A 24,694-nucleotide genomic window follows, 5' to 3' on the forward strand; every position below is an offset into this window, starting at 1 on the left:
TCAAAACATGCACCTTCAGCTTTGATTGGGTAAGGCAGTTTCTGTGAAAGTGATACCTGTCCAGCATTGAAATCTGAGCTCTAACGTTTACCAGATGTCAATGTATGCTGTGATTTGTAGCGGGAAGACACCGTTGCGGTGTTGTCTTCTCATGTACACTTTACCATCTTACTCTCCTCTTTCTCTGTCTTTCCAGCAACCGTGACCTCACCTGTTTGCAACATTGACCAAGTGAACCTGCTCCCTCCCTCCAGAGGCTCTCCAGTTAAATCCAGCGGCATCATCAAAAATGAAGACGTGGCTCCTATGGAGCTGACCGGAGAGCAGAGAGCTTCACCTCTGTACAAAGTACGTGTCTGCTTTCCCCTGGCAAATATTTGGAATAGAATAGATTTTTGGCAGAATTCTAAGTAGATAAGTTATCGCTGCACCAAACGGATCTAATACAGATGTTTGAACAAGCCTAGGAAGAATGGGCAAGGATGTATGCTGTAGATGCCTGTCCTCTTGGAATTGTTACTGATGGATCATTTACATGTTTTTTGGTTACAGCCATTTGGCTGTTTGCAAAGCCATAGATGGATTTGAACTTGAAGCAGAACTTTATCTATCATCGTTTGATAACAATTTATGTTCTTTAGCAAAAGAAACATACATTTCGCAATAATAATTATGCCACCAAAATCAGTGTGTGCTATAATTTGCCTCCAGCATTGCTCCTGTCTCTTCTTGCTGGAGGCAGCCATTTTCCTGAAGCCCGGAGCAGTCACTTCCTCCCTCTCCCTCCTTGGTCTCAAAAACGACTTCTGTGCTGTGCAGGATCCCCCAGCCCCTCCCCTTCTTGCCTGAGCCCAATTCGATCCAGCAAATGTGCATGAAAGCAGCGATTCTCTCCCTCTCCCTCCTCATTGGGCAGGTTGATGGCAGCGGGAGCCATTTGCTCCCGCTGCTGTCTATCAAATGCTGTCGTGAAGGGGTGGCGCAGAGCCACCCACTCTGTGTCAATAGAAGCAGTTAGGGCGGCTCGGGAGCATCCGTAGGTACCCCCCCCCCCCCCCGATGAAAAGGGGGTGTTACTCGCCGTAATTGAGGGGCCTGGAATGCTGGCGGGGACCCCAGAAGAATAGGATCAGCGCTGCTCTGTGCAAAAGCATTGCACAGAGCAGGTAAGTATGACATGTTTGTTACTTTAAAAAAAAGTTTAAAAAAAAAAATTAATATCACTTTAAGCCTGGTACACACGATATGTTTTTTTTGTTTTGTTTTTGTTCACAGCAACCTGAACGTAAAAAACTTGACAGATCGCTGTACTAACACAAGCAATGTTGGTACAGTGATCTCCCCTGCTGTTCTATTGTGTTCTGACAAGGGGGACTGCCCCCACCCTGCCAGAACACACAGATCAGTGCTCACAGCCTTTGGCTGCCAGTGCCAATCGGATACTAATTTTCCAGCTTGCCCATACGACAGAAGCCAGTCATGAGACCAGCTTCTGTCAGAAACGGAGCTGAACACACAGGCCAAATGTCAGCCGGTTTCTACTGTACCGGCTGATTTTGGCCCTTGTGTACCCGGCATTACAGGCTGCCCATTAGGGAGAAAGGAAAAAATATCAGGGAAATAAGATAAGGTACTGATCTAGAAAGTTTAACTCTTTTGTGTCTCCCTGGCAGCAGAGTTTGTCCTTTCACCTCTCCTGCTTTTTTTTTTTTTTTCCTCCAGCCTAATCTGTATACCTCCGCACAGTCTGTGCCATTTCCTGTTGCTTTTTTTCCCCCCTTCGGCAAAAGTAAATCTTTAAGCTATTAGCTGATCAGCATTTAGAGGCTCCAATTTTAGGCACAGTGCCAAAAATGGATAGCAGCTGGGCATGTGCAGAGCAGGACCGTGCATTTCTGGATTTTACACAGTATGGGCACTCATGTTTTTTTTCATGGCTATACTTGTAAAAGGGACCAGCCTGACGTGTTCTTAAGGACTTTTGACTAAAGTTCCACTTTAAGAAGAGAAACAGAATAAAATGTTCTCCTCTTTTGTTGACGGTCTCCCTCATCCTGACATGTTTTGTCTTTTGGACTTTAGTTTTTCAATATGGCAATCATTAGTTTGCACATACAGTAGTATTATGGGTATATTTTTAAAACCTAAATCCTCTGTCCTAGATAGCAAATTCTCCTAAATGCATCTGTAAGCAGGATGGAGTATTCTCCTTTCCCTTCCCAAGCAAAGATGGAGTATTCTCCTTTCCCTTCCCAAGCAAGGATGGAGTATTCTCCTTTCCCTTCCCAAGCAAGGATGGAGTATTCTCCTTTCCCTTCCCAAGCAAGGATGGAGTATTCTCCTTTCCCTTCCCAAGCAAGGATGGAGTATTCTCCTTTCCCTTCCCAAGCAAGGATGGAGTATTCTCCTTTCCCAAGCCGGGATGGAGTATTCTCCTTTCCCAAGCCGGGATGGAGTATTCTCCTTTCCCTTCTCAAGCTGGGGTGGAGTATTCTCCTTTCCCTTCTCAAGCCGGGGTGGAGTATTCTCCTTTCCCTTCTCAAGCCGGGGTGGAGTATTCTCCTTTCCCTTCTCAAGCCGGGGTGGAGTATTCTCCTTTCCCTTCTCAAGCCGGGGTGGAGTATTCTCCTTTCCCTTCTCAAGCCGGGGTGGAGTATTCTCCTTTCCCTTCTCAAGCCGGGGTGGAGTATTCTCCTTTCCCTTCTCAAGCCGGGGTGGAGTATTCTCCTTTCCCTTCTCAAGCCGGGGTGGAGTATTCTCCTTTCCCTTCTCAAGCCGGGGTGGAGTATTCTCCTTTCCCTTCTCAAGCCGGCGTGGAGTATTCTCCTTTCCCTTCTCAAGCCGGCGTGGAGTATTCTCCTTTCCCTTCTCAAGCCGGCGTGGAGTATTCTCCTTTCCCTTCTCAAGCCGGCGTGGGGTATTCTCCTTTCCCTTCTCAAGCCGTTGATGGAGTATTCTCTTTTCTCTTATGAACAATTTCAGTAAGCCACTGTGATGATGCTAAATATACGGCTACCTTTTGCAATCTGTAAATGTTCTTTTTTTTCCATTTAAGTGATATTAAAGACATGTTTTTTTGTGTTTAAATTAAAAAAAAAAAAAAATATTAAACAGGTCATACCTGCTCTGTGTAATTGTTTTGCACAAAACAGCCCCAATCCTCTTCTCAAGTCCCGCACCAGCTCTCCTGGCTCTCTTCCCTCCTGCCGAGGTGCCTTGATAGCAAGCAGCTTGCTATGAGGGGCACCTGAGCAGGCTCGCTCCTGAGCTACTGCCCTGTGTTACTATTCACACATGGAACGTGGCTCAGCCCCGCTGCTGCTCGTTGACTGTGATGGGCAGTAGTGGAAGCCAATGGCTACCGCTGCTGTCTCAGCCAGTGAGGGAGGAGAGACCCAGGACAACTGAGGCTCTCATGCACTTCGCTGGATCAAGACAGGGCTCAGGTAAATTTTAGGGGGGGGGGGGGGGGTTTATTTATCTTCATGTATACAGTGCAGTGGTAGAAAAAACCCTTGAGCCTTTAGAACTACATTAATGTGGCCATAGACCAGGGATATGCAATTAGCAGACCTCCAGATCTGGCAAAACTACAAGTCCCATCATGCCTCTGCCTCTGGGTGTCATGCTTGTGGCTGTCAAGAGTCTTGCTGTGCCTCATGGGACTCGTAGTTCTGCAACAGCTGGAGGTCCGCTAATTGCGTATCCCGGCCATAGAAGCCAAAAATGTCAGATATTGTCTTCCCTATATTCAAAAAATAAGTTCATTAACCTCAAGGGTCCTTCATCTTTTTTTCCACAGACATCCAACATTGTCGTGTCTCCTCAGCAAAACCTGGAGAATTCCTCTCCCAGTGGTTCCTTTTCACCCTCCGTGTCGCACCTCCCAGCTGAGACCGACCAACAGACTTTGTTCCCACAGGAGCCACTTTCCACCATTCAGACACAAGACATTGCTCAGCCCAGCAGTTTCCAAGCATCTCCTAGCCGTAACGAGGACACCATCATGCAGCAGACAACGTCATTTCAGTCGATGGAGGCCCAGCCGAGAGATACGCTGCAGTCTGATAGGGCGCTGGTCACGCTGTCTCAGATGGCTGAGGCTACACAGCAGTCCCAGAAGCCGGCATTACAAGAACAAGCTCAAACGCTGCAGCAACAGATCTCTACCGGTCTGTTTCCACCATCAAACAACGTTGGCCAGATGCAGAATACAATTCACCAGCTTCAGTCTGGCAGCTTCCAGTCCAATGTTTCCAATAACAACACCGATGTAGATTTGGTTCAGCAAGTCTTAGAGGCCCAGCAGCAGTTGTCTTGTGTGCTGTTTTCTGGTCAAGGCAGCAGTGAAAACGAGCAATCGGCAATTGGCCAAGTCCAAGAGCAGATCAATGCTGGGATATTTCAGCCCGTGGGTTCCATACAAAACCAAGCCGGTCAGGGGATGTTCTCCTCCTCTGACCAAGTGCATAGCAGATCAGAGAACGTACTTTCTGCAAGGTCTGATGGCCTTCTCCAACAGGCTGAAAACGCAATGTCAAATCAGCAACAAGCCATGGAAACCAATGCATCCCTTGTTATGGAAATGCAGCAAAGTATTCACCAGTCCCAAGGGTCCATTCAGTCGGACATTTTCCAAGCACAGAGCCCCAGCTCAGGAGCCATCCAGTCACCTGTTTTCCAGCACCAGCAGGGAACCCATTTAATGGGTGGACTCTCCGCCAGTGAAGAGATGCAGATGCAGTGCGATATGTTCTCCTCACCAGGCGTTACTGGAAATGATGGTTCTGTAGGCCAACAGCAAGTGTCGGCAACAAACTCCAGTATGTTTCAGTCCTCCAGCTCGGCAGATGGTAACGGCACCTCTACTCAGTCGGAGCAGATGCAGAGCAACGTTTTCCCAACCATGGTCCAAATGCAGCACGGCGGAGATGGCCAAACCCAAGTGGACCTTTTTTCATCTGCGGAAGAGATGCTTGGAGTCCAGACAGGTGGGGGGCAACAGCAAGGAGCCGGGCTGTTCCAGCAAGCTGGAGACATGATGGGGCTTCAGACGGGCAACTTTTTGCAGCAGTCTCCCCACTCGCACAATCAACTTTACCACTCCCAGAACACGATAGGGGATAACCAGAGCATGGCGCAAGAAACGCAAGGATCTCTGTTCCACTCCCAGGCCTCAATGGTGCAACATCAGAACTCCACTTCTGCACAAGACCAGATCCAGTCTTCGCTTTACCATCTGCAAGGCACGATATCGGCTTCATCTGAGCAGCAACCCAACAACATGTTCTCAATGAGCTCCTTACAGAACAATCAAGTGCCTCAAGAGAAGCAGCTGTCTTTCTTCTCTAGCCAGAACACCCTTCCCGAGCAGCAGTCGCCATTCCAGCAACAGACGCAACTGTCTCACATGCAGAGCTCAATGTTAACCCAGGAGCAACAGCAGCAGTCTCAGCAGAACTTGTTTCAGGCCCAAAACCAACAGAACTCTCTCTTCCAGGCCACTCACTCCATGGTGGGTATGCAGAGCAGCCCTTCTCCCCATGAACAAAACCAAAACCTTATTTTTGGTGCACAGAGCTCCATGGCCAACATGGCGTCACCTGAGCAACAGCAGAGCATGATGTTTAGCCAAAGCCAGGAACCAATGGCCACCCAGGATCAGCAGAACCAGGCCATGTTTCACACACAAAGTATGGAGTTTCAGGCCCAAAGTCCGGTCACCTCGCAGCACGAGCAGCAACAGGCACCCATGTTTCACAACTCCCCCCAGCTCCAGCTCGTTCAGCCCTCCTCAACGTCTCAAGAGCAACAAGTGACGCTATTTATGTCCTCCGCCTCCATGTCTGCTCTGCAAAGCAATATGAGTCAACAGGAACTTCAACAGACAAGCTTATTCCCGCAGTCTATCCAGGGAACCACACCCCCTCCTCAGCAACAGAATTCTATGTTCCACAGTTCTGCAGGGGGCGCCATGAGCCAGATGCAGAGTGCATCAGCATCCTCTCCGCAAGCCACCGAAATGTTCCTGTTTGGAATTCAGAACAGTAAGTTGTTGTTTTTTTTTTTTTTTTTTTTTTAAGACGTATCTGAATCATGCAGCTTTGTATCCAGTGAAAAAATAAAAGGGGCATCCAAAAGCTGCTGGAGCTTTGATATGAGTTTAAGCAAGGTAGTAAGAGGGCAATTAAACACTTAAAGAACCCGCGGGCTCAGGTTAGGCTGCTCACAACAGACAAAGCTGCCCCCAGTGTGGGTACTCCAGCAGGTTACCAGGAAAAGATGTGCATATATGGAAGGAGCACCAAACCAGAAAATGGTCCCATTTTAATTTATGTTGTGTTTAAGCTCTTGATGTCCGTGCTATAGCCGTATGACAGCCACAGCGCGGACCTGAATTTCCGGGAGGCGGTCATATGACGCCCTCCCCCTTGCAGGCTCCCAGCGCAAGCCCCGTGATCACTGATTAACTGAGACTCGGGTGATCACCGATCCGAGTAAGGGGTCGATCCCGGCCCATTACCACGCGATCACATGATGTAAACAAAAGCTCGGTAATCATGTTTGTTTTACAGCGTGAGGGGGGAAAAAAAACGATCACCGGCTTATGTTATGACAGTGCCCACAAGTGCCGCCTATCAATGCACGACCAGTGGTGCCAATCAGTGCCACCTAGCAGTGCTGCCTAACGGTGTAACCGATCAGTGCCCATCACTGCCAGCCATCAGTGCCCATTACTACCTGCCACCTAACGGTGCCCATCAGTGCCGCCTCATCAGCGTACATCAATAAAGGAGGAGAAAAAAATACCTGTTTGCAGGACGTCCTTTTTTTACCACGAATAGAGCTTTCTTGTGGTGGTATTCAATCACCTCTGCGATTTTTTTTTTTTGTGCTATAAACAATAAGAGTGATGATTTTGAAAAAAATGCATTATTTTTTACATTTTGCTATAATAAATATCCCCCAAAAATATATAAAAAAAAACATTTTTTTTTCCCTCAGTTTAGCCGATACGTATTCTACATATTTTTCATTAAAAAAAAATCTGAATAAGCCTTTTGATTGGTTTGCGCAAAAGTTATAGCGTTTACAAAATAGGGGATGGTTTTATGGCATTTTTATTAATATTCTTTTTTTATTATTAGTAATGGCGGCGATCAGCGATTTTTATCATGACTGCGACATTATGGCGGACAGATCGGACACTTTCACATTTTTGGGACCATTGTCATTTATACAGCAATCAGTGCTATACAAATGCACTGATTTCTGTGTAAATGACACTGGCAGTGAAGGGGTTCACCACTAGGGGGCAGTGTAGGGGTTAAGTGTGTCCTGGGGAGTGTTTCTAACTGTGGGGGGCATGGCTACGTGTGACATGTCACTGATCTCTGCTCCGATCACAGGGAGCAGAGATCAGTGTAACTGTCACTAGGCAGAACAGGGAGATGCTTGTTTACATTAGCATCTCCCCGTTCTTCCTCTCCGTGAGACAATGGTGGGTATCCCCACGCCGATCGAGTCCGCGGACCCGCGACCCGACTCGCGAAGCTTGCCGTGCGTGCCCGCAGTCCGCCTCTTGAAGGGCAACGTATGGGTACGTTAGTTTGCCTGTACGAGCCCTTCTGCCGATGTATATCGGCGTGAGGTGTTCGGGAAGCGGTTAATTTTCTCGTTCATAAATGTAGTAAATGTAGTTTCTTGCAGACTCATAGCTGTATATTTGTAGTGTAAGATCTAAGGCGCTGCTGTCTATGACTAGTAGTCTCAGGAAATTTGGAGATGTCACTACTGTACTGCTCACCTTGCTGATGTCCCTGACATGTGGAAGCAAAACTTTACTTACACAAAGATGGCCGCCTCTACACAGAGAGAGACAACCCAGAACAAGACATGGGAAGTCAGTAACGGGGGGGGGGGTTTGGGGGGGGGGAGGGGGGTGAGCTGCAGCGAGACCACAGGCAGCACTGGTGACCAGTCCTTTGTCCTCTGCTTGCCTTTTTTGGGAAGGGCTTCCTCTTAAAAATCTGGCCCAGACTAGGGCTGTGTGTGTGTGTGTGTATGTATATGTATGTATGTATGTATATATATATATATATATATATATATATATATATATATATATATATATATATATATATATATATATATATATATATATATATATATATATATATATATATATATATATATATATATATATATATATATATATATATATACATACATATATATATATATATACATATACATACATACATACATATACATGTGCTGGCAGGAAAAGTGGACTTAAAGCGGGAGTCCGCGTTTTTTTTTTTTTTTTTTTAAAAAGCCTAAAAGCCAGCAGCTACAAATACTGCAGCTGCTGACTTTTAAAATCGTGACACTTACCTGTCCAGCGCGCCCGCGATGTCGGCACCCGAAGCCGATCTCTAGATCGTCTGTCGTGTGCTGCCGCCGCCATCTTGGGTATGGGAATCAGGAAATGGAGCCTTTCGGCTTAATTTCCCGGTTCCCTACTGCGCATGCGCGAATCGCGCTGCGCAATAAGGACGGTCCCCGCTGCCTCTGGGATCTGTGTGTTTTCCAGCAGGCAGCGGGGCACTTGCGCTTGCACTTGTAATCTACGCCCCTTTCCGCAGAGAGCTATCCCGGAAGTGGGTGCAGAATACCTGTACTGTACAGGTATCTGCACCCCCCTCCCCCCTGAAAGGTGCCAATTGTGGCGCCGGAGGGGGGGAGGGTTCCGATGAGCGGAGGTCCACTTTAGGGTGGACCTCCGCTTTAAGTGCTTCCCGCTCGCCGTATAGTGAAATGACAGAGGAGTGGGAGCACTCTTGTTCTTAGAGGATGTAATTTGACGTCCTCCCGTTCTTGCTGATTGGTGGTGCGCCATGTGCCTCGGACACAGCCCATCACTGATCACAGTAAAGAACCTATGACATACGGTTATCGGCATTCCTCTCCTCATGCTGACCGCGCGTGAGGAGAGGAGAGCCAATAAGTGTCATTCTTCAGCAGGGACATCTGCACGGACAATCAGGGCACTGATCATCGATGACCTGCTTATCAGTGCATTCCCACCCGTGCTGCCTATCCGTGCCACCTATCCTATTGGTGTCCGCCAGCGCTGGCTGTCCATGGCCGCCAGTGCTGCCTCATCAGCACACATCAGTTAAGGAGAAAAATTGCTAGTTTACAACATTTAATAATAGATACGAAGAAAAAAAAATGTTTTGTCACAATTTTTGCACTTTTTGTTTAGCAAAAAAAATAAAAAAATCCCAGTGCTGATTAAATACCACCAAAGGAAAGCTCTATCTCTCTAAAAAAAAAAAAAAAAAAAAAAAGCTGAAAATTGGCCTGGGCAGGAAGGGGGTGAATTTGCCCGGAATGCAAGTGATTAAAATCACAACCACCGCCCATATGCATCCACGGCAGCCTTAAAAGTGTGGGTTTTGGGGGGGGGAACACATTCATGCTCACCTGGATACAGCATTGGTACCTCGGACTGAGAACTGAGCAAAGACTACTGATCACTCCATTGTCAATCTTCAGTGAGCAGAGAGCCGATGACTGACAGTCACCGCCTCTCAGCTCTGCCCTCCAGTGCTCAAAAGAGCTTTCTACTTCTCCTTTAAGTTGTGTGCTGAGAGAAGCTCCACTGTGCGCTCCAAGCACACTCACTGAGCTGCCACCGACAGCTCCCTTTCACAGCTTCTGATCAGGAGTCAGTGGGGCAGGCTGCCGACCATGTGACCTCTGTTTAGAGCCAGTCGCAGCAGTCTCATGATGGGGAAGCCCGCTGCCCCCTGGGCATTAAAGCGGTAGTAAACCCTTACATATAACTAATGAAGGAAACTATCCTCAGGGGATACACAGAGATGAAGCAAATCCTCCTACATGTGTTGTACCTGTGTACAGTGCCTTGAAAAAGTATTCATACCCTTTGAAATTTTCCAAATTTTGTCATGTTACAATCACAAAGTAAATGTATTTTATTGGGATTTTATGTGATAGACCAACACAAAGTGGCACATAATTGTGAAGTGGAAGAAAAATGATAAACAGTTTTCAACACTTTTTACAAATATGAGAAAAGTGTGGGGGGTACATTTGTGTTAAGCCCCCTTTACTCTGATATTCCTAACTAAAATCTAGTGGAACCAATTGCCTTCAGAAGTCACCTAATTAGTGAATAGAGTCTGCCTGTGTGTAATTTCATCTCAGTATAAATACAGCTGTTCTGTGAAGCCCTCAGAAGTTTGTTAGAGAACCTTGGTGAACAAACAGCATCATGAAAGCCAAGGAACACACCAGACAGGTTGAGGATAAAGTTGTGGAGAAGTATAAAGCAGGGTTGGGTTATAATAAAATCTCCCAAGCTTAGAACATCTCACGGAGCTCTGTTCAAGCCATCATTGGAAAATGGAAAGAGTATGGCACAACTGCAAACCTACCAAGACATGGCCGTCCACCTAAACTGACTGGCCAGGCAAGGAGAGCATTCATCAGAGAAGAGCCAAGAGGTCCATGGTAACTCTGGAGGAGCTGCAGAGATCCACAGCTCAGGGGGGAGAATCTGTCCACAGGACAACTATTAGTCGTCTCTCCACAAATCTGCCCTTTATAGAAGAGTGACAAGAAGAAAGACATTGGAGAAAGAAAGCCATAAGAAGTCCTGTTTGTAGTTTGTGAGAAGCCATGTGGGGGACACAGCAAACATGTGGAAGAAGGTGATCTGGTCAGATGAGGCCAAAGCTGGACTTTTTGGTCTAAAATCAAAACGTTATGTGTGGTGGAAAACTAACACTGCACATCACCCTGAACACACCATCCCCACCGTGAAACATGGTGGTGGCAGCATCATGTGGTGGCGATGCTTTTCTTCAGCAGGGACAGGGAAGCTGGTCAGTTGATGGGAAGATGGATGGTGCCAAATACAGGACAATCTTAGAAGAAAACCTGATAGAGTCTGCAAAAGACTTGAGACTGGGGAGGAGGTTCACCTTCCAGCAGGACAACGACCCGAAACATCCAGCCAGAGCTACAATGGAATGGTTTAGATCAAAGCATATTCATGTGTTAGAATGGCCCAGTCACAGTCCAGACCTAAATCACATTGAGAATCTGTGGCAAGACTTGAAAATTACTGTTCAGACGCTCTCCATCCAATCTGACAGAGCTTGAGATATTTTGCGGAGAAGAATGGAAATGTCCCTCTCTAGATGTGCAAAGCTGGTAGAGACATCCCCAAAAAGACTTGCAGCTGTAATTGCAGAGAAAGGGGGTTCTACAAAGTATTGACTCCGGTGGGCGCCATACAAATGCACAACACACTTTTTCCACTTATTTATTTGTAACAAATGTTGAAAACCATTTATCGTTTTCCTTCCACTTCACAATTATGTGCCACTTTGTGTTGGTCTATCACAAAAAATCCCAATAAAATACATTTACATTTTTGGTTGTAACATGACAAAATGTGGAAAATTTCAAGGGGTATGAATACTTATTCAAGGCACTGTATATGCAGCTCTCTGTTCTCTACATCTGTTTAAAGTGCTGAATTTATAAAGCTTGTCTGAGAGTTCAGAAAAAGGTGGCAGAGAGCTGAAGTTACACCCTGGAGAGCTCACACAGGAACAGAGCTGGGACTGTCAATCAGCTGGAGCTCCCTCCCCTGTCACCATTATTCTCTTGGTGTCAGGAAAACGTGTCAGAAGCAATTCTAGCAGAGGAAGGAGACCGCAGACAGAAATGACAATTAATGCTCTGGACTGAGACAAGCACACACTATAGAGGGATGTGCTTTGTTCATATTTCATGTCTGAGGTTTACAACCATTTTAATTCTAAACAATCTCCAATGTCTTTTGAACATTCCAGGTTTCTTCTAATTTAAAGTGAATTAATTAACAACTCAGCTCTATAGATGTCAGTCTAGTAATCCAATGACCTTTTTTTTTTTTTTTTTTTTTTTTTTTTATTTATTTATTTATTCGTTTTTAGCTTGTGCTCAGCTCATCTCTCCAGCCACGGGACAAATGCCTGACCAGATGATGGCGCTAGCTCAACCGGGGCAATCTCAAGGAGATGGGCAGTCTGTGACGTCACTTCTATCCCAGCAGAATTCCTCAATGGTGAACGATCAGAATATGGAGAAGATCAGCAACCTACTGGTGTCTCTCCACAACCAGGGGAACGGCATGTCTGGATCTTACTAAACGGTAAACACGGGGGGAGCGCATCCTTCTCTCTGAGGTGTCTTGGGCAAACGCTTTTTTTTTTTTTGTTTGTTTTTTAATTGTTTTGATGAAGGCTATGAAATGTATTAAAGTGATTGTAAACCCTTACAACCAACTTTGACCTACAGGTAAGTCTAGATTAAGGCTTACCTGTAGGTCCAAGAAATATCTCCTAAACCTACACGGTTTAGGAGATATTTGCCGAAAGACAGGCACCACTGTCTACGGCGCATGCGCCGTAGACAGCGGCGCGCGGAAGCGCACTGAGCGCGCCGCAGTTAACGGTGATATGCCGCGAGTGGTGGCTCCCGTGCGAATGCACGGGAGTGACGTCATCGCGGCTTTGCCGAATGACAGCGGCGGAGCAGCGAGACCCCACCGAGAAGATGGATGCACCGGACTACAGCGGCGACTTCGCTGGCTCCTGTGTCAGGTAAGTGCGATGCATAGTAGTCCATTATGCTTTACCTTTGCAGATGAATGAAAGAGGAAGTAAACCCATTAGGGTTTACTTCCTCTTTAAATGTTCAGAGCTTCTTCCATAGTAATTGGTGTCCATTATAGGCCAGTCCTACATACTCCTGCCCTACTTCAGTCAGTCTTTCCCCAAACTTTCTCCTATGCCCTAGAAAAGCCACCAGACTAGTGGTTTTGTTGTCATTCTTTATAGGCTACAAAAAATTATATATATAATGTGTGTGTGTGTGTGTGTGTGTGTGTGTGTGTATATGTGTGTGTATATATATATATATATATATATATATATGTGTGTGTATGTATGTATGTGTATATGTATATGTATATATATATATATATATATATATATATATATATGTATATATATATATGTGTATGTATGTATGCAGCAGCGTGGCTCGGGAACTGCGCCGGTGCGGTACCCGAGAACAGGAGGTTTGGGGCCGCTCTGTGCAATTCTATTGCACAGAGCAGTTAAGTATAGAGATGTTTGTTATATAAAAAAAATAATCCTTTACAATCACTTAAGTCCTGTTTCAAGCAGCATGGCCTGCAGCCTCCCAGTGTTTTTACATCTTGCCATCTCTAGGGGGTGCTGTTTAAAGACAAGTCAATCCTCTCTATTGCATTGTACCTATAGTGTTCCTCCCAGGTGAGGTCAGACTGTGATGTTTGAGGCTGGATTTATGTTCAGTAAAGATGGCACATCATAGGTAGTAGAGCTCTGTCCTCAACCTCTCAACTCCCCATCCTCTTTTCCCAACCCCATTTTCCCTACCTCTTCCCACCCTCTTTACCTACCTGTTTTTTCCAAACCCCCCTTTCCCCAATCCCCATTTTTTCACCCTATTTACCTACCCTTTTTTTCCCCGACTCCACTTTCCCAGCCTCCTTTTCACACCTTGTTTTTCCCAACCCCCTCTTCCCACCCCTTTCTTTTTTCCTGACCCCCTTTTCTCACCTTCGTCCCACGCTCTTTACCTCCCTTTTTCCCTGCCCCAGCTGCCTTTTTCCCTGCCCCAGCTGCCTCTTTGCCTCCCTGCCAAGCTGCCTTTCCCCCTGCCCCAGCTCCCTTTTTTTTGTTTTTTCCCCCCCCCCCCAGCTCCCTTTTCCCATCCTCTTTACCTACCTTCTTTTTCCCAACCCAGTGCTTTGCATCCCAGTAGGTGTTACCAGTACTTTTTAATGGTTTCCCGTTTTCTTTTTTTTTTTCATTTCAGATGCAGCGAAAGAAGTTCTTTCCATACTGTTCAAACAAAAACTGGATTGATTTGTATATCCGCCACGGTCCAAGTAGAAAACGGTTCTTCGTGTCGTGCCCTCTGACCTGTCCTCGTCTCTCTTCAGTATTTTAGCGACCAAGACTCTCTAGTATAATATGACATCATACTCCCCGAAAGCCGTAACCTCTGAGGCGCTCAGCCGTTACCGCTTTCCTCAGTGGTAGTAATGTTTACCTCTTATTTCCTCCGTGTCCGTGTGGTTTTATGTAGGCGTGTATGTATGTATATAGAAATTTTGTACATAATATATAAATATATATATATATTTTTCTCTTCTATTTTTTCCCCTGAAGGAATCCATTTAATATCCCTTCTAAGAAACTGTGATAGCGTGCCCGTCGCATTAACCCGCATCCTAACAGAGCAAGGCCGCAAAGTGTTAGCAAGCAAGGAAAGTCACCTCTTTATATGACAGGCACCCACGATCGGGCTGATGGTGCTCCGCGGTCCCGTCACAGGGGAGCGGTTTGGCAGTCAGACCAGATTTCCTGTGTCTTGTCATTACCTAGAACGCATAGCATCTTTCTTTACAAAGCACCTTGCTGCATGTGGTTAACGGCCATCCCATGTTAGGCAAAACAATGCTGCACTTAACCTGTCTTCTGTCGCCCCCTAGTGGGGGGTCACAGATGCAGCGACTTTTACTTTTTATTGAGCCATGTAGATATATACTTCAGTTTTATCTTTGTAGCTGACCTCTTGTTTTCCCTCATCACTCTTTTATGTGTGTGTGTGTAACCTTTAACCTCTCCTAATTGGAGACATCGGATCCGCGATTGGCTGCTACTGATCCTTCGGCTGGTAAGGCTGCAGATTGGCCCACGCAGCCGACAGGTCAGAAGAAGCAAATCCCCGATTTCAGCGCTTTCAGTACCGATATGAAGGGAACTTTTTATTTTTTATTACTTTTTTTTTTTTTTGTTTTCAGTGAGGCCTGATCGCAGGCCTGTTTTTTTTTTTTTTTTTTTTTTTTTTTTTTTTTTTGTAACAAGTTTTCAATCGTGTAAGTTTTTTTTAGATGTGTTTTTTTTTTTTTTTTTATCTGTTTTAGTGAATGTTTAATTTTCTCCTTTTTTTTTTCTTTTCTCGAAAGCTCTATTTTGTATTTAGGAGAACTGATATTTGCTACATGTACTGAACAAAGTGCGTTAGCAGAAGTATATAAATATATATATATATAAATATAATAGATATATAAAATGAGAAGAAGTTTATATATAAATATTATACATAAGATATTCTTTTCTTTTTTTGTTTTTGCACAAGTTTGTGGCAGGTTTTGTCCGTCTTTGTCTCTGTAGCTCCTTTGTGAAGGGGTCAGGGAACAACTGGAAGTGCTGCTTTTAGCTGGGATGGGGGATTTTGGGTAAAAGGTTGGCGAAGTGATGTGTTTTTTTTTGTTTTGTTTTTTTGTTTTGTTTTTTTTGCGCTGGTCCATCGCTGATTTTTGATATCTCTGCGTTCATCTCTTGTTTAAAGGTCCACTAAACTCTTAAGAACTAAATCCTTCATATGTAAGAGTTGCATTGGTCACTTGGACAGGATAGAACAGACAGCAATTTAAACATCGTCCCTTACTAACTCTGTACCGCTGTTGGAGAGATTTTCCATTACTTCCTGTCTTGATAGGAAGTGAAGGGAATTCTGCTTAAAGGGGCGCAGATGACAATAAAGAAAATCTAAAGGGGTCTCTAACCCAGCCGTTCTCAACCAGGGTTCCTCCAGAGGTTGCCAGGGGTTCCTTGAGCATTCATCAATCTGTACCTCTCAGATAAGTTACCACTGACCCCAATTAACTTTTCAGGTAATTGTAATTGTAGTGGCCATTCTTCCCACTGATCACCAATGTAAGGGACATTCTTCCCACTGATCACCAATGTAAGGGACATTCTTCCCACTGATCACCAATGTAAGGGACATTCTTCCCACTGATCACCAATGTAAGGAACATTCTTCTCACTGATCACCAATGTAAGGAACATTCTTCTCACTGATCACCAATGTAAGGGACATTCTTCCCACTGATCACCAATGTAAGGGACATTCTTCCCACTGATCACCAATGTAAGGAACATTCTTCTCACTGATCACCAATGTAAGGGACATTCTTCCCACTGATCACCAATGTAAGGAACATTCTTCCCACTGATCACCAATGTAAGGAACATTCTTCCCACTGATCACCAATGTAAGGAACATTCTTCCCACTGATCACCAATGTAAGGGACATTCTTCCCACTGATCACCAATGTAAGGGACATTCTTACCACTGATCACCAATGTAAGGGACATTCTTCTCACTGATCACCAATGTAAGGGACATTCTTCTCACTGATCACCAATGTAAGGGACATTCTTCCCACTGATCCCCAATGTAAGGAACATTCTTCCCACTGATCACCAATGTAAGGAACATTCTTCTCACTGATCACCAATGTAAGGAACATTCTTCCCACTGATCACCAATGTAAGGAACATTCTTCCCACTGATCACCAATGTAAGGAACATTCTTTTCACTGATCACCAATGTAAGGAACATTCTTTTCACTGATCACCAATGTAAGGAGCATTCTTCTCACCGATCACCAATGTAAGGAACATTCTTCTCACTGATCACCAATGTAAGGAACATTCTTCCCACTGATCACCAATGTAAGGAACATTCTTCTCACTGATCACCAATGTAAGGAACATTCTTCCCACTGATCACCAATGTAAGGAACATTCTTCTCACTGATCACCAATGTAAGGAACATTCTTCTCACTGATCACCAATGTAAGGAACATTCTTCCCACTAACCACCAATGTAAGGGACATTCTTCCCACTGATCACCAATGTAAGGGACATTCTTCCCACTGATCACCAATGTAAGGAACATTCTTTTCACTGATCACCAATGTAAGGAGCATTCTTCTCACCGATCACCAATGTAAGGAACATTCTTCTCACTGATCACCAATGTAAGGAACATTCTTCCCACTGACCACCAATATAAGGGACATTCTTCCCACTGATCACCAATGTAAGGGACATTCTTCTCACTGATCACCAATGTAAGGAACATTCTTCTCACTGATCACCAATGTAAGGAACATTCTTCTCACTGATCACCAATGTAAGGGACATTCTTCCCACTGATCACCAATGTAAGGGACATTCTTCCCACTGATCACCAATGTAAGGGACATTCTTCCCACTGATCACCAATGTAAGGGACATTCTTCCCACTGATCACCAATGTAAGGAACATTCTTCCCACTGCTCACCAATGTAAGGAACATTCACCCCACTGAGTACGAATGTACTAGGACCCGTCGCTGATCCCCAGTGTCATAACTCACTTGTCCAGTGACCAGTCAGAGAGAACTACAGTTTTCACTCCGCGTTTTTTATGGCCATTATTATTATTGAAAATCATTTTGTCGTATAGAGCAGCCCAAGGTGTCAAACGTACGTACGCAACATTCCTTATTGTGATATTTATTCTTTTATCTACAGCTTCCTGGTCACACTAATGTCTCATGAATTGTGGATATAATAATTACCTGAGACTAAAGTTTTTTTTCAAGGTTCCTCCATGTTAAAAAGGTTGGGAGAGGCTGGTCTAACCCTTCTCTGCCCTCTACGCAAAGTGTTTTATGCAGCTGTGCTTTAAAAGTATCCACAACTCTACATAGAGAAATGTTTTATATATTTAGCTCTGCTGTGCAGAAAATGCTGACAAGCAAAAGGAGATGGCCTAGTGACCGCTAGTTTTTTTTCCTTCAGCGGGGGTTAATGGGCAGCAAGTTAGGTGTGTGTGTATGAAAATAATGCTTTTCCCTATACTAGCTTAACTTTAACATATCCAAATTTTAAAGCTGAATTCCGGCATTCCATACATTCACAGAAGCCTTTGTGAATGAGCTGACGTAATACAAAGGCTTCTGCGAATGGGCAGGAGGAGGGGAGAAGCAGACATTGTAGTTTTAGTGACTCTGTTCTTGAAAGAGCTACATCGGCACCTCCCCTTACATCAGAATCACCATCAGAGCCTCCCTTACATCTGAGCTAGCATCGGAGCCCCCCTTACATCACGATCCCCATCCGAACCCCCCTTAAATCAGGCTTTACGTGAGAGCCCCCTTAAATCAGTGTCCCCCCCCTTACACCAGGATCCCCATCCGAACCCCCCTTAAATCAGGCTTTACGTGAGAGCCCCCTTAAATCAGTGTCCCCCCCTTACACCAGGATCCCCATCAGAACCCCCCTTAAACCAGGATCCCCATCAGAACCCCTCTTACACCAGGATCCCCAACAGAGTTTCCCCTTACATCAGGGCCTCCAACAGCACACCCTGAACATCAGGGACCCCATCAGAGTCTCCCTTCATTTAGGATACCCATCAGCAGAGACCATCTGTTCTGTGTCCATAACCCTTCTAGCAGTAATCGGCAGAATTATGTTCTTTCCTGACACTTTCATATTTATCCAATAATTTTATTTAAAATCCCGTTTTGGATCCGCCAAGTTTCAGTGAAGGTTTAGTGGTCCTTTTAAACTTTTTGTAAACCATAATAAAGTGATTCACATGTTCCCAGTGAAATTATGATTTTCCAAAATGGCATCTGAGTCTCCGTTTCTTTTAGCTAATCTTGCATAGTCTGATCACGTGATTCCACCCCCCTCCCCCCTTACCCCTACCCCCCAACCCCCCTTACCCCTTTATAATCCAGCACCGCACTGTGTAACTGGTCACATGGCTCCAAAGTCCAATGGAACTGGAACACTGACGCATTTCGAAAAAATTCTGTTGCACCCAAACTTGTAACATCTCTGAAATTTTTTGATACCTTTGCTGAATTTACTGTGAGATGCAGATTAGAATTTTAGACAATGTAATTGGTTCCTGCAGTAGACTTCCTTTCTACTCCTACTTCCTTGTTTTCATTATAAGAATGTATTTTCATCTATTAGAAGTAGGTACTTCCAGAGTACTTAGTGTTACTAAACCCAGGTTCCTGCAGTCACTATATCTGGTCTCCCCAGGTTCCTGCAGTCACTATATCTGGTCTCCCCAGGATCCTGCATTCACTATATCTGGTCTCCCCAGGAGCCTGTAGTCACTATATCTGGTCTCCCCAGGAGCCTGCAGTCACTATATCTGGTCTCTCACAGTACATAGAACATGGAAAGGCAATTATTTTAGGAAATATAAACTGCTAAATACCTTTTCTCGTCAGCAGTATATAGCAGTCTTGTGACTTCTATCAGTGTCTGGTTAAAGCTTGTAGGGGGAGTTTTCATTCAGCCCTGACTGTCCTATGAGGCTGCCAGTTGGGTTGAGAGTACAACCAATGTAACAGCATGCTGGAAATGTAACTGTTTTTTTTCAAACTGTTAAATTGATGGGTTTAGTTTTGCTTTAATAACCTGAGAATGTTACTTTATATGTCTGGCATTACCCTGTGCTGTCATCATAGTGTACCCTCCCCTCCCACCCGAGTACAGTGGGGGAGGGGGGGTACCATCTATGTTTTAGGCCTCAAAGCTTCCTGACCAGTACAAGAAGCCTAATCAGTGCTGGATTATATCCTACTTTTTTTTTTTTTCAGTTTAGCTCTGTCATTGCCTCTCCTGGACTAACCCAACCTTAAATGTAAATGTTTTAACAAGCAAAAGACTGACAAAATAGGAACCTTTCTAGAGCAGATGATTCTCATTTTTAAAAGGATTTGCATCTGTAAGCTAACTACAACTGACAGATCTGAGTCGCTTATGCAAAGACCTCCTCTAAAAACACATGCGCCATTATTATACAGTGGTAGGGGTGGTGTTTTATATTGGTGCAGTACCACTGCTGAGCAGCAGAGGGAGCTCATGCATTCAACCTGTAATCTAATCAATACATCTCGTTTCCCTGCATTAAGATAAATCTGCCAGCATTTTTTTTTGTTTTGTTTTTTTTTTTTCAATATTTGCCATTTGCAACAGAAGTGGTTTGCATTTATGTGTTGCTAGGCAGACTTACCCCAGCCAAGGCTCCTCTACGTTTTTGTATCCACTTTTACCATTTGCTCTTGAGGCTCTTTTTTTATTTATTTTTTCATCTCGGCAGCCATGTTCACTTTGCAGGAAGACGTTTTAATAGAATGATGCTATTTTTTTTGGTTACTCCTTGTTATAATGTATTTTTTAATAATGATCAAGTTTGAAGAGTGTAGTTGGCCATTGTCAAACTATGCTTTCTATTGGATAACCCCCAGATAGGGGTGCATGCAGGGAGGATGGAACAAAGGCTCAGGGTGCTGGTACTTCTCTCATACAAACCAGTTTGTTGGGTATGCTCCTGCTGGTTCTGGTTCACAAATCTTAATGGGTGTCAATGTGATCAGTTGTCGGACATTTTCTGAATTATGGCAGCAAGGACACTTGAACGGCACATGAGAGCGATTCCTGATGATGTCATTAAATCAGTCACCGCACCGACGAATCAGATCGTTGTTTAGATCTGCTTTTGCATCCACTTCCAGTACTGATCCAGACACTGACGCTACACAAGGCAGAATATTTTTAACCCCTTTAGCGCCTCCTGGCCCTTTAATGGGCTTCAGATGCTAGGAGGCGGGATTTATAATTATGTGACTGCCGTGATTGGCTGTCGCATGATCGGAAAGCTCCCGATCGCAGTCATGGGGTTCGGGAGCTTTCCGTTAGCCGCCAGGATAACTGTGCCCAGCGCACTTCGGGAACAGCTGTATTTACAATGTGGTACGTAAGTATGCAACTGCTCGGTGCCAAGGCCCACCCGCTGAGAGGCTACATATTTACGGGCCGTCGGTGCCAAATGGTTAAGGCTTCCCACAGATGGAGTGAATTTCTTATCTGCAACCAGCGGTTGCAGAAGAGAAAATTGCTTGATTCCCATTGATAGAGGAATCCCTCCCGCACAGCCATTGTGTTCTCCCCGGTGGGGGGGAGCCGTCACTGCTGGGAGAACACCGTGATTGATTATTGCTAGCGGCTATAACAGCTGCTAGCAATAATCACATGTAAAATCCAGCAGGCTCGTCATGCCCAAGTTGATTGATCAACTTGGTACATTCGGCCTGCCCGCGCTTTGGTTCGAATCTTGGCCGTTTCAGCAAGAGATTTGAGTCGTTTAAGAACCAGCCTAACTCCCATCAACCAATCAGAATGTATCTCTTCTTAAAGTGTAAGTAAACCCTCCTATCATTTTCAGCCAAGGAAGCTGCCATCTTTGCCTCTGTTTAAAATTGCCATGATGCTTTTTTTTGTTTCTTGTTAAAAAAAAAAAAAAATTGCCATGATGCTGCGCATGTGATCCGTTATGACACCAGCCATTGGATGGTTTGACAGTTTGGTTGAGAGTACAACCAATGGCAGTGTTACATCTCCGGCACATGCCATAAATGATACTGTTTTATGGCTGGGTTTACTTCTGTTTTAAAGAGGTGTGTCCCCCCCCCCATGAAAAATTAAAAGTCAGCAACTACAAATACTGTAGCTGCTGATTTTTAATCTATGGACACTTACTTGTCCAGGGTTCCCGCGATGTCGGCACCCCAGCCTATTTTTGATTCGGGTGCCGCTGCCGCCATTCCTGTTAAGGGAAACCACCATTGGACCCTTCCGCCTTCACAGACGGTTGCGCTGCGCTTTCTAATTGGCCCCGCAGCTGATGAAGGGGGCCGAACTTCCGAAAGGACGGCGCCGTCTCTAGAAGTGGGGGAAGGGAGACCTGCCAAAAACAGGTACCTGTTCCCCCTCCCTCCTGAAAGGTGCCAAATGTGGCAGGAAGCAATTAAGCAGAGGTTCCACTTTTGAGTGGCACTCCGCTTTAACTTAAAGTGTTCACCTTTACAAAAAAAAATGAAAAAAGGAAGGTGAACTTGTGTAGTACTCCCACCCTACCCCCCTTATCCCCACTGTACTTACCTTCAGGGTTGCTGAGTTGTCGGCATCCCTGGGATTTTAAAATCCCCATTCGGCGCTTCCACAATAGACCAGATCAATTCCCTGTGTCGGCGCTGGCCAATCAGAATTCATCTGGAAGTGCTGCACGAAGGTCAATATCTTAACTTTTATTTTATTTATTTTTTATCGGAAAGGTTATTGTAAATGTATGTGTGGAATGTATACAGTTTCTGCTTGCCACCTGTCATCCTCCGTTGCACAGCAGATGCCATTGCTGTGTTAAACTGGACCTCCAGCGGATTCTATGTAATAACAAGACCAGGTAGACACAGATTACAGGTCATACAACTGATGGCCATTAGGGGGCACCAACTGCATTAAAAAAAAAAACAAACGGGCCTTTGAATAAGTCATACCAGCAGTGGCCACACGGGGGCGACTGTTGGCAATGTGCTGCTAGTTTTTGAAGTTCCAGCTTCTTGAGCCTCTCTCTCTCCATCCTCCTTCCATGAAGGGCAGTGCAGTGCACCGCTCCCCGGAGTAACCTGCAGCAGCAGCAAACCTTTTCTACCGGCTACGCAGATTTGGTCTGTCGCGGGGCAGAGGTATTTTTATTGTTTTTAGCAATCTTGTAATAACGTGTTAAATATTAAACAAAGGATATTTTGCTTCTATTGGGACATTTGTATACTCTTTGCAAATATATTTCTGTAAACGGCTCAAATCGACAAATAAAATGTTGAAACTTTTCAGTGTTTTGTTGTGTGCGTCCTTTTTTTTTATTTATTTTTTGAATAATCTTATACTTTATTCTTTTTTTTTTTTCCTCACAAATATTATACAAGTAACAACATTGAGTCCTACATATCACAAAAAGAAAACGGATAATAGGGGATACTCCTCTTGATATATTCCCCAAGAGAACAAAAAAAGGGGGGGGTGTAACCCTGAGGGGGAAGAGAAGGGGAGGCAGTCCTCTTTGTGAACATTAGGTGCTTGTGCTCCATGTGTTTTCTTAATATTTCAGACATTACTGTGATTTAAAAAAAAAAAAAAAAGTGGTGATTATGAGGGGGGGGGGTTCGGTTGGACAATTTCCATCACTCCCCGTATCTGATCTCTGTATTTGTTTGTGCCTACATATTCAAAAATATTGTAGGTGTTTACAGCGATTCTAACTAAATTTTGTTACTCTTCACATGTTTATAATGAGAAAAAAAGGGGGGGATTGGGGAAAGGGGGGGGGGGGTTCTCCCTCTATAACCGACATACGACACTTAACCAATTATATACTCCTAAAAATGTCGTAGTTCGTCCATTATCCATCTACTTCAATTCAAGTGTTTCTTTTGGCAATTTCTGGTTTTCTTTTCCTCTTCCCCTTTTTATTGAGGGGGGGATAAGGATCTTTTACTTACTATCTAATGTCTCTTTTCTTTCCCTTTTAACTTCTCTCCATCTCTGGTGCGTAGTAGACATGTGCACGCTGAAATATTTTGCTTCGGAATTTAGTTATCGTCCCAAAAAAAAATTTGTTTAGTTGCTCCTGAAATTCGTTTTTATTTTATTTCGTAAAAAAATGCATTCATCTGAAAATCCGAAATAGTTAAGTTCGAATCTGTCATTGAAGGCTTATGGTGTCTGTCGAATGTTCTAAGAAGATTCGACGGAGCAGCTAAACTGTACGGCGCCGCAATCGTACATTTCCGGTCGAATGTTCCGCCTACAAGCTATAGTAGAATTCTAATGTATGACACTAGTAATAATTATATTTATTAATTATTACTAGTCAATCAACATTAGAATTCTTCTATAGCCTATGGGCGGAGCATTTGACCATAAATGTCCGCTCGCGGCGACTGCTTCGTCGAATCTTCATGTCGAATCTTTTCTCTGTCGAATAATTTTGGACTAATAGAGTTAAATTAGGCACATTCAATCTTTTTTGCTATTGTCTCTATAATGTCGGATCTTTTCTCTCTGTCGGATCTTTTCTCTCTGTCGGATCTTTTCTCTCTGTCGGATCTTTTCTCTCTGTCGGATCTTTTCTCTCTGTCGGATCTTTTCTCTCTATGTCGGATCTTTTCTCTCTATGTCGGATCTTTTCTCTCTATGTCGGATCTTTTCTCTCTATGTCGAATAATCTTGGACTAATAGGTTAGGCACATTCAACCTTTTTTGCTATTGTCTCTATAATGTCGAATCTTTTCACTATAGTGTCGACTCTTTTCTCTATAATGTTGACTCTTTTCTCTCTGTCGGATCTTTTCTCTGTATGTTGAATAATTTTGGATTAATAGAGTTAGGTTAGGCACATTCAACCTTTTTTGCTATTGTCTCTATAATGTCGAATCTTTTCTCTCTATGCCGAATAATTTTGGACTAATAGAGAGAAAAGATTCGATATAGAGACAATAGCAAAAAGGTTGAATGTGCTTAACCTAACTCTATTAGTCCAAAATTATTCGACATAGAGAGAAAAGATCCGACATTATAGATAGGTTAGGCACATTCAAGCTTTTTTGCTATTGTCTCTATAATGTCCAATCTTTTCTTCTCTCTATGTCGGATCTTTTCTCTCTGTCGAATAATTTTGGATTAATCGTTAGGTTACACACATTCAACCTTTTTTGCTATTGTCTCTATAATGTCGAATCTTTTCTCTCTATGTCGAATAATTTTGGACTAATAGAGAGAAAAGATTCGATATAGAGACAATAGCAAAAAAGGTTGAATGTGCTTAACCTAACTCTATTAGTCC

At 44.2% G+C, this 24,694-nt stretch overlaps 1 protein-coding gene across 3 annotated transcripts in view; it reads left to right on the forward strand.

Annotated features, from left to right (window-relative positions):
* Positions 1-22,688, forward strand: part of NFAT5 (nuclear factor of activated T cells 5) — a 126,586-nt gene extending 103,898 nt beyond the window's left edge. For all 3 annotated transcript variants that reach the window (XM_077451837.1, XM_077451848.1, XM_077451858.1), the window contains 4 exons: positions 197-348; positions 3,803-6,047; positions 12,018-12,235; positions 13,951-22,688. In XM_077451837.1, coding sequence (XP_077307963.1) covers positions 197-348; positions 3,803-6,047; positions 12,018-12,232 — 2,612 coding nt within the window. In that variant the 3' untranslated portion in view covers positions 12,233-12,235; positions 13,951-22,688. The remainder of the gene's footprint in view (positions 1-196; positions 349-3,802; positions 6,048-12,017; positions 12,236-13,950) is intronic.
* Positions 22,689-24,694: the final 2,006 nt, after the last annotated feature.

This window comes from Lithobates pipiens, unplaced genomic scaffold, assembly GCF_037356315.1.
Source record: "Lithobates pipiens isolate NorthernLeopardFrog02 unplaced genomic scaffold, aLitPip1_a1.2 Scaffold_10, whole genome shotgun sequence".
In the NCBI taxonomy this organism is placed as follows: Eukaryota; Metazoa; Chordata; class Amphibia; order Anura; family Ranidae; genus Lithobates; species Lithobates pipiens.